The sequence below is a fragment of the Populus euphratica genome, unplaced genomic scaffold (genome assembly GCF_000495115.2).
Source record: "Populus euphratica unplaced genomic scaffold, PopEup_1.0 scaffold2709.1, whole genome shotgun sequence".
NCBI lineage: Eukaryota > Viridiplantae > Streptophyta > Magnoliopsida > Malpighiales > Salicaceae > Populus > Populus euphratica.
Genome location: NW_011502530.1, coordinates 1,850 through 11,934, shown reverse-complemented (window position 1 = coordinate 11,934; position 10,085 = coordinate 1,850). Strand labels below are relative to the sequence as shown.

At 35.4% G+C, this 10,085-nt stretch overlaps 1 protein-coding gene and 1 pseudogene across 1 annotated transcript; both read right to left on the bottom strand.

The window, feature by feature from the left end:
* Positions 1 to 981: 981 nt before the first annotated feature.
* LOC105119258 (uncharacterized) lies at positions 982 to 5,889 on the bottom strand (annotated as a pseudogene).
* Positions 5,890 to 7,025: 1,136 nt separating this feature from the next.
* LOC105119256 (28 kDa ribonucleoprotein, chloroplastic-like) lies at positions 7,026 to 9,553 on the bottom strand. The gene is made up of 4 exons (XM_011017381.1): positions 8,972 to 9,553; positions 8,487 to 8,658; positions 7,928 to 7,974; positions 7,026 to 7,832 (listed from the first exon to the last, which is right to left on the bottom strand). Exons 1-4 carry the CDS (start codon positions 9,493 to 9,495, stop codon positions 7,283 to 7,285), a joined length of 1,293 nt encoding a protein of 430 aa, XP_011015683.1. The 5' UTR covers positions 9,496 to 9,553; the 3' UTR covers positions 7,026 to 7,282.
* Between the last annotated feature and the right edge of the window lie 532 nt (positions 9,554 to 10,085).

The following is a 10,085-nucleotide window of genomic DNA, read 5'->3' as shown; positions in this document are numbered from 1 at the left end:
CACGAAAGAAGCTTGGCTCTGAACAAAATAAAACAGAGAAAAAAAGTTCAGATAACAGATCCCCAACTACCTAGTGATCAAGAGATAAATTATATTCACCAGCCACAACCGAAAGAACAGACATGCAGATGAGAATCCTCAGGTAACTCCATTTTGGCCTGGACTCAGAAGTTAAGATCCCAATGATGCATTAAGATATATCAGAACTATATTAATTCTGCTAATTCTAAAATTCTGTTCCTCCATTCTCCTGTTTGACCCTGGCTTGAAATAACAAAACAGAAGGTAATGTTAGGCTGCCAAATCACAATAATAATCAAGGCTTATGTATGCAAATTTTGCATGATTTTCCAGAAGTAGAAATTACGAGGTTGAACTTCCTGTCAAAAGTTAATGGCCTTTTTTCACTGAAAGTTCTGAAACACTTGCTGAACTTTTCTTCTTCATACCCAAATATCTTTGACACTGGATCAAAATTGTGCCTAAGTTTGATTAATATTATAAGGCAGCTATTAACAGTTCCAGCACTGTCGAGTCAGAAACCATTTTCCAAGGATTTGATAATTGGGATACAAAAGTTGACATTCAGAACCAGTCTCACTGAGTGCTGGTACCTTTGTACTGCAAAATAGTACTGCAAGATTTTAATGATTATCCACTTGCTGTAATCACTCCTGTATTAGAAAGCAATCAAAGAACATCATTCCAGGCGGTGCACGAGAAAGAAAGTAAAAGCTACTCCATTACAGGCTGCATCTTTAGACACACACAGACCCGTGCAGTCACATCTCAACATCAATCCATGAATAAAACCTCAGAGTCTTGGAGATCTGCTCATGGACACACCAATTATTAGAAGTAAAACAACCATAATTATTGATCAAAATGCCCATCTATTAATACAACTTAAATATCAACTCCAGATTTCACTTGATATTCACAAGTAAAGAATTCAAACCCAACTAAATTTCAATATTATTCATATCATTTTCTCCAAACAATTGAAACACTTCTTTGAAAAAAAAAGCATAATTCACTTAACTAAAAATGCTTACTTGCAGATTGATCACCCCTTCAAAATCTAGGAAAAATCTTCTATTGAACAAAAATCCCACGTCAATTACGGCAACTCATGTGGTTATGCAGTTTGGCATCCTAATCCAATGAATGAAATTAATGTCAGCATAAAAATTATAGCAAAATCAAAAACCTACAAATTATGCAATCAGTAAAGGACCACTAAAATGCAGAGAATTCAATCAACTTCAAGAAGTCAAATTGCTTTTCATTAACACTAATGAAGATACATAATATTGTCATTTCCTTAAATTTATATCCTCTCCCACTCTAAGAGAAGAGACCTCTAATTTGCACAAATTCAAAAATCGATTACCCACAATTCATATAGACCAAAATGTTCTTCAACAATCAGATTACAAAGGCCACAAAACTACATTGCCAACCCAGTCAAGGAAAATTCGAAACCACACCATTCCCGGCTTCTTTACAGACACAAAATATTTGAACTTCAAAATTCTAAAAAAAAATAGAAAAAAATTGAAAACCAATGAATTACGGATCTCTCTTGTACAACATCAGTATTATCTTCGTTTGGTGATCCAAACTTCTGCTCGAAAGAGTCTGTAACAACATCACGGAACCCTTTAACACCCAGAAAAACAAAAACACGTTAATAGAATGAACCCATAAAGTTAACTAAAAACCCAGAAAGAAAAATTTATTGCACAGGCAAACACGTGTTTCTATTGTTATGTCATGATGTGCATCTGCGAAGGCTGTTTCTTTACCCGGAGAGCAGCAGTCTAGGCAATCAAAAAAGAAGCAACCATAATTTCTTGTTTCTTTGCTTCCATTTTGTCAAGCATTATTTACTTTATACTCTAGAGATTCTTTTGGGTTTTTGAGTCGTGAAAGAGGAGAGGTAGGGATGACAATGTTAGGGATGACAATGGGCAGCAGTGGAGTTGGATTTTTTTTTTTATTATTCATTTTTTATCTATAATTTGTTATTCAAAAAATTTAAATAAAATATAGGTATTCATATAAAATATTCATTATTTAATATATATATATATATATATTAGGAGTATATATATATTATTACAAAAATTAATGTTCTATAAATATATTGTTCAACAAGCAGCAAACAAAAACAATCCTTGGCAACCTATTCTTACCAGGCAGCCACATTTCGTTCAGCCTTGCTAATGCAGTCTGTGCTACAACTGCAGTTGCAGAATGTAGCTTGTTATACTCCGCCAGAGTGCATTTTGATAAGGAGTAAGAAGCCATGGCAATAGGGGAAAACCTGAGCCCCGAATTTATACTTCCCCAGCTCCACTTATTCAAGTTCTATTTTTTTCTCATTTAACCTTTTCACTTCCTTAGATAGCTTGTGGAAACTCGAGTTCTGCAGTACAAGTGCATCATTTAAACTGCCTGGGAACCCAACAATTACACCACAGAATCTCATGTCAGGGTCCACTGTTGCTTGCTAGAGCATGTTGTGGTTCTTCTCACGATCAATCCATACACCATTTGATCGGTCCACTGTTGCAGAGTCATGGCAATGCGGGTAGCGTCAATTGAACCACAATAATTAGGCAGGCCACATATTTTCTCAAAATTTGATTTAATCTCTTCAATCTCTGTTACTCTGAAAGGCCAGCAAAGATGGTGCAGACCTCTTTCTTCCTTTGCTTCCACAGATCGCCGGGTTATTTGAGAAAAAAATGATTGGTTGATCCCCAACAAATCGCCAGTGTTTGACAATGATTCGCCAGAGCCGAGCCTCCTGAGAGCAAAAGTTACTTCAGTCAGTTACAGACAGTGGCTTCCCATTTGAACCAGTGAAGTTTGATTGCCTTGCCCTCAGGTCTCCCTTCACAAGGGAGCAGATGTGGTTGGATGTCTTTCTTGATGTTTTGAAAAAAAGATTCAAATTTCTTTTATTCAAAAAAAGGACCTAAAAGTGGAGACAAAGTAAACAGTCATCCAAGTGATTTTCGAATCATCATGCAAAAAAATGTCCAAAAGAACAATAAACTCGCGGGGTTGTTCAGGCCAATTTGCCAGATGAAGGGATATTCTGCCTCTAGCATGCTTGATAAAATACCAAATCCAAGGCTACATAGAGATACATCAAAAGCTGCATCATACAGAACAATAGCAATAAGCGAAGGTGAATAGAAAGAAAAATACAATCAAACAAAAAGACAAGGGAGAAGGTAAAAGTTATTCGTCTTTTATAGCAGAAAAATCAATGGATAAATTTTCTAAATTTTTTTTATAGTTTCATAACAACTACACTTTACATTCTCACTTTTCATAAATTACAAATAATTAAACGTAAGCATATTTTGTAATTTAATCTCACATAATACATACAGTTTTATCTTGATCGGCATGTAAATTTCCTCGTTAGACTCTATCAAAATGCAAGATTTAGATTCTTTTTTATTTCGATTGCAGAACATTTTCCAAGTTCTCATCCACCAAAAATTCAAGAGAATTTTAAAAATGCTATCAGCTCATTCCTAATATCCAAGATGCCCTTCATAGCCCTGTCACAAGGCAAATCCATCAGCTACCGTCCTCTAGGATGGCGGTGGTAGACGGGTTGATTCGATGGAGGAAATTGAAGATGTTGTTTATGGTTTATAAGAAATAAGGGCGCAAAATGTTACTCCTGTGAAACTACAGGGGGTGATTTGAAAAAGATGGAGCCCAGCCCATATAGCTTTCCTCCCTAACCAACTGGGACCATGGCTGGAGTGCTGCTATAACCATGCTTGTTCTGAACCCAAATAGACCCTTGTTTATGGTTTGCTACTGGGCTTTGACCTGCTTAATTAAATCCACTTATTTGTGATGCTGGCAAAACAAAAGGAATTATTATTATTATTATTATTATTATTATTATTAAGCCACCATCAATCATGCTTGAGATGGATAACCGGAAACAACTTAGTTTTAAAAATAATGCTAATCTTACTGATATTTTCTTCCCTCGAATTTCAAGCGCTCAAAACTTCAATCCTTGAATCAATGAGATTTGTTAGCAAAATTCACATTTCCAATGCATCAGATTACTTGAAAAGTGGATTCAGAAATTTTTATTTTTTTAAAAATAATCACTATTTCTCTAATTATTTGATAATTAGGGTAATATTTTGCATTGTAATTCAATTTTATTTTTTAAAATTTTTAACTTTAAATTATGCTTTTGAATTATTTTAATATAAAATATTAAAAATCTCAAAAAATATATTATTTTAATATATTTTTAAAAAATAATATCAATCTTGTCTCCATAGACCTTTACAAGCTATCAAAAGTTTTTCAATTAGATTTTGTGTGTTTGTTTTTTAAGTATTTTTTATAATTGGTGTTTTTAAAAAATAATTTTAGAAAAATAATTAGGTATAGTTAATTGGATTTAAATATGTGTTTAAAAATTATAGTTGAGATTTATATATAGTAAAAAATTTGATAATTATATGATTGTAGTTGTTTTTCAAAATAGTTTTTACTTGAAAATGCACTAAAATAATATAATTTTATTTTTAAAAATTTATTTTTGATATCAGTCATGAAAATGATCTAAAAATACTAAAAAATTTCTTTTAAAAGAAAAAAAATAAAAAAATCATCAATTTTTTTTACAAAATTGCTTTTAAAACTCAAATACAAATAATATATTATAAATTTATTTAAAAAAATATAAAAACTGGATTCCAAATTTAATTTTTTAATAGACTTTGTAGTATAAAATATAGTTTTTTTAGTTAGTAAATACCTTGATGTATTTTTTACACCGTAGACGCAAAAGTTTGTACAAAACAAACGCACCGAGAAGCTTCCTCCCTACTCAGCTCTATAGTGGCAAGTCCTTCATGCCCCCACTTCTTCATTGCCATCAATACTCGCTCTTCTCTTAGCAGTCGCGTGTGTTGACACGTTGAAGTACCCTTGCTAGCAATTTCTCCAGTGATTCTGGCCCTGTAAACTTTGTATTCATCAAGTTCATCAAATGGAGTCCAGGAACGGTTTTTTCTTCTGATGACTGGAGAATTTGAGTCCTCGCTTGAGCTGCTAATTATGTCCGAGAAAACTTTGGAGTTTCTTGATGATTTTGTGTTGTGTGACCGAAAGCTTAGAGAAGTTTCTAGCAGTAGTGATCCTTTAAGAATGTATTCATGGCCATGACATAGTTGTACATAGTCAGTTTCGGACAAGTCCTGCCTCACAAATCCATTTTTGTACTTCCTGATTTTTTTTTAAGGAAAAAAAATCAGCACAAGCATACATCATTGCTGGGAAAATGATGGCAATCAAGAGAACTGAAAGTCTGAAACATCAATATAGTTGTTTTCTTAGTTTTCTTACAATTAAAAAACTGAGAGTAACTGAAAGAATGATCATTCTACCTTTTAGATGACCAGGAATACATGTTAGCCATGCCCCGACCTCGGAGATGGTTTAGCCTATCTGTCACATCTGAAAAAATAGGGCCGAAATTAATTCATACAACAGACACGCATAGCAGTAGTACCATACTCAACATTATTGTGCTAATGGGATCTTGAGCTTGCAAATTTTTAAGAAAAAATTTCACAAAAAATGTGTATTTTTCTCTTAATGTAGGCACTACCTTTTAGTTGAAGTCCTTAGGTAGAAGAGAGAGGGACTTCCATGAAATGAGGATGCTCCAACCGGCCATTCCGTGTGAGGTAGTAAACAACACCTACTTTCTGCTCGGATTTTGATTTTGGTAGGTTTAACATCTTGGTTCTTTCTGGATTGTTTTCCGTCTTGATATTTCGTTGGCATCGGTAACTCTCTTCTATCTGCGGAAGTGGTAGCCATTACAGGTACAAAGAGAAGCAACTCTACCAGTTGAAAGGTTTAGGCACCAACAGAATTCGATGTAAGATGGAGACGAGTTTTTGATCAGTATATAGTATTCAATGATCTTGACTTTTGAACAGTAGAGGTTTTGGAAATTTTGGGCAGGCAAAGAAAGATGTACAAGTCTTTGCTTCAATAGAGGGAACAGCTTAGAGGAAAGATGGAAGTTTGAGCATCTCGAAGGGCTTGGAATTTTGGATAGAGAAAAGTAGACCAACTGCTAGCAAACAGAGATGGGAATAACAAATAGAAGATGCATCAACCTTCATGCTGTTCGATTATTTGTAGATGAGGCAGTGAATAGACTCTACTAGAATCAGGTGAATCCTGTGGATAAAAAATGGGTAATGGTCATTAAATTTAGGGCCAAGAGTTAAAATGTTTCCTAAGCACATTATCCCTTACAATCTGCTCACGACCAAATTGAAGGTTAAGACAAAATCCCCATTTTCGACAAACACAAGTCAAAGCCTAGCCCGTGAAACCATGAAATGCTAATCAGGGGCGCAAAATTTGACAGTTCACTACAATTTCCAAACCGCAAGTCTTGACCTGTGGAGGCGACTGTAGAATCTGCTAGCTCCAAGCAAGAAATATACCCTGACTTGCAAGTCACTCTTCCCTCAGTCTCACAGCTGTTTTATTATATCTACAGTTCATCCCTAGTAGTTAATGGTCCTGACAGACCTGTTTCTAGTTCAACATCTGGATGCTCCAACCATTTTGGTGGGATTTAGGAAGCCAAGCGGGCAGAAGGCAAGGTGCTGCAGGTCACTCCTGTTGAGCTTGAATACGCAAACAATGAGTTGTGATCGGGTTTATAGACTGGGCATAAATAGAAGCCTGCGTTCAGAGACTAGAAAAAAAAAACACAATTTACGTTGTCTGCAGTTTCAAACACGAGACACAGAACTGCTCATGTATCAACAAAATCAACCTCCGGGGTATTAGGGATCGTGCTGGAGTTTCTGATGCTTCCTGCCACGGCAATCTTAAGGGTCTGTGCTATTCCTCTTGAACCAGGTCACATTCAACTATTTCCTACCTTTCAGGAAGTCAGAAATAGAGAAAGGACTTTCCATGCGGCACTGGACTGAGCAACGGAATTTGATATTGAATTATACCGAAAAAACATTGAGTAATGATCCAGGGCATTCAATTCGACTGATTTAACAGATAAACTTGGAATACAAAAATATAACAGCTAGCGTCTATGAATCGTCCAAACTGATGTGACGTCAAAGAGTTCCAACAATTTTTTTTTTTTAAAGTAAGTAAAACTCTTTGCCTAGCTGAGTAAATAAGAAAAAAAAAACAAATTAAAAAAAAAGGGAAAAGAATCCCCACTTATTTAACTTGTATTGGAATCTGTTGGATCAGCAGCTAGCTTCTTTGGGCAAGCCGTAGAAATATGCCCCTTTTCACCACACTCATAGCAGGTCCTCCTCTTAATCTTACCACTGCTAATGCTTGGCACACCATTATTAACTTCATCACTTGGAATCATAGGCAGAGCAGTTGATTGAATTTTTGCTTCTTCAACTATTTGATTTTGGTTTCCCTGGAATTTTCCTCCCTTCTTAGGGACCGCACAACTTATCTTGATGGGTCTCCCGCAGACAATCCGCTGGTCCAACTTTAGTGCCTTCATCAGTGAGTCATTGTCAGAAAAATCAACATGGCCATAACCACGGAATTCCCCTGTTTCCTTGTCCATACCAAAACGTATAGATGATATTTTGCAATCAGAGAAAAATTTCTTCAGGTCATCTTCAGTTATATCCCAAGACAAATTTCCAACATAGATCCTGTTGTAACCCTCCACAATTCCTGGTGCAAAATTGGGTTCCTTGCTGACTTTAGTTGTCTTGTAAGGCTGAATTTTCAGATAAAACCCACCCCTGAAAAGTATTACAAATTTCATGAGCATGATGAGAGGAATGGGTGAATGCTGATAATGGAAAGCTAAGTAGCATTGTATCTACAAGTTACTTACATGTCAGATCCATCAAGATCCAAGGCTCGTTTGGCAGCAGCTTCAGTCTGCAAGGAAGAATTGCAGTAGAATCAATAAAGGAAACCAAGTTAGTTCAGCAGAAAAGTTTCAAGTTTTCGAAGTTCAAAATATTGGAACTTCATTTCAGTACATCTTAACATGGGTGCCTTTCCTAGAATCAGCCTTCAGCCTAATCAAGGGGTTGTCTTAGCATTGCTCTGATTCCATCCATTTTTCATCTTTAGCTGTGTCTTCCTTCACAGTAACCCACCATTTCCTATTGTTTTAAGAAGAAAAATTCCTGTAATTTGGCCAGAGACTACAATTAACCGGACAAAATTTGTGGTTCACTGCGATTGTTTAATTTATTAGGAAACAGGTTAGCCAGTCATCAAAATTTCAGATTCCTTAGCTTGTAAAAGCACAGAATAGAGCAAAAAATATTTAAGGAATGACATTGTTGACATTGGAGTCAAATTTAAGTTAATATTAAAATGTATTATGAAATAGATAACCAGGCTGAAGTAGGTGTTATTTAAATTTAGATGATTGTAGATACCTTGAAACTAATGATGGCAATTCCCCTAAACTTCCCACTGTCAGGAAATGTCATACAATCAACTTCGGTTATGGTACCACAGCCTTCGAAGAAACTACGAATGTCATCCTCAGTTGAATAGTATGGAATGCCTCCGACATAAACTTTGTCAGCAATATCCTCACTTATTTTACTGCAAAAGCATTAGACATATAAACGAAACAGAATTAGCATTCAAAACAACCATCATGTTGGTAGTTAGAGAGTGTAATCCAATCTAAAATAGCACCATTTGTTTATCCCTGTTCCTAATACAACAGCCTATTTTCAAACCCAACTAAAAAATTATCCAAAATATTGATCAATTGCATTACCAAACATATTATGAATACCATAATCAAAGAAAAAACATAAAAACCTGATTTGAAGAAAATGGGCACCAATAATCAAACACAAGCACGAATGACAACCCGATTTTACTACAGGGGAATGCTTCAAAATACTACCTTTCTCCGGCCGCTTTTGCCGCCTCTACAACCCCTTCTGCCTCACCAACTGCCTTCTCCTTCTCAGTTTTTGCCTTCGTCTTCTTCTTTGTCTTCTTCTTCTTCTTCTTTTTCGCCTTCTTTGCCACCTTCACTTCTACATCTTCCTCTAAACCCTTCTTTTCACTCTCTCCCTCCTCCCTCTTTCTCTTCTTCCTCTTTATCTTCTTTTCACTACTTTCACCATCACCGTCCTCGCCCACTAACAAACCCCCTTCCCTTATGTCTTCAACTTTCTTGTCATCTTCACCATTATCACCAAATTGGCTCTTTTTTTCTTGAGCCTTTCTTCTTTTTCCTCTCTTTGACAATCTTTGTCTCTGTTTTGCTGCCTCTAGAAGCTCTTGAAGCTGCGAGTTCGACTCTGGGTTTCCTAAAGATCCTTTTTTGCTATCTCGTTCGGGTCCATTAGACACTTTGGATACTAAAGCCTCAGCCTTCACAGTTCTCAGCTTCTGCTTTAGCTTCTTGTTTGATAACACCATTGTTGTTCGCTTTGAACCCAAAAACCCTAATCGAGGGCTTATAGTTTTATCTGTTTAAACGTGACCGTTAAAAGCGAAAACTAAACGACGCCTCGAGTGGTCGTTCTACTTCGTAAATTTGGTTGAAGGAAATAACGTGACCGTTATAATCAATCCTCCGATTTCGGTTGAAGGAAAAATACCATCCTTCATATAATTTGTTTCGATTAAAGGAGTATTTGGTTATTATGTTGTTTTAAATTGGATTAATATCACCCTTAAGTTTGCTTAGAAGGCATTAATATGATTCAATTTTAAGTAATTAAAGTATTTTATTCAACCAAATGTAGAAAATAAAGGTTGTGTATGATTTTAGCCAAAAAAAATAAAATTAAAGAGCTCATTCTCAAAGTATAAAACGATAGCGTTTTGAAAACTCTAAGTGGGTAATAATATAAAATCCAAAACATGAAGAAAAATAAGAATCCACCCCAAGCATTTTTCTATTAATGTGAAATAAAGTAAAAAATAAACAATTAAATAGTTGGTCCAAATTGTAACTTTGCACCTTAATTGGTTACGAGAAGGAAGGGCCCATTTTTTATTTTTTG

Bases quoted from the DNA above. Each gene is read 5' to 3' on its own strand.
- LOC105119256 (XM_011017381.1), bottom strand. From the start codon at position 9,495: ATGGTGTTATCAAACAAGAAGCTAAAGCAGAAGCTGAGAACTGTGAAG. The intron at 8,659-8,971 runs GTAGTATTTTGA...ATGCTTTTGCAG, and splicing joins GCAAAAGCGGCCGGAGAAAG to TAAAATAAGTGAGGATATTG. The intron at 7,833-7,927 runs GTAAGTAACTTG...AATACTTTTCAG, and splicing joins GATCTTGATGGATCTGACAT to GGGTGGGTTTTATCTGAAAA.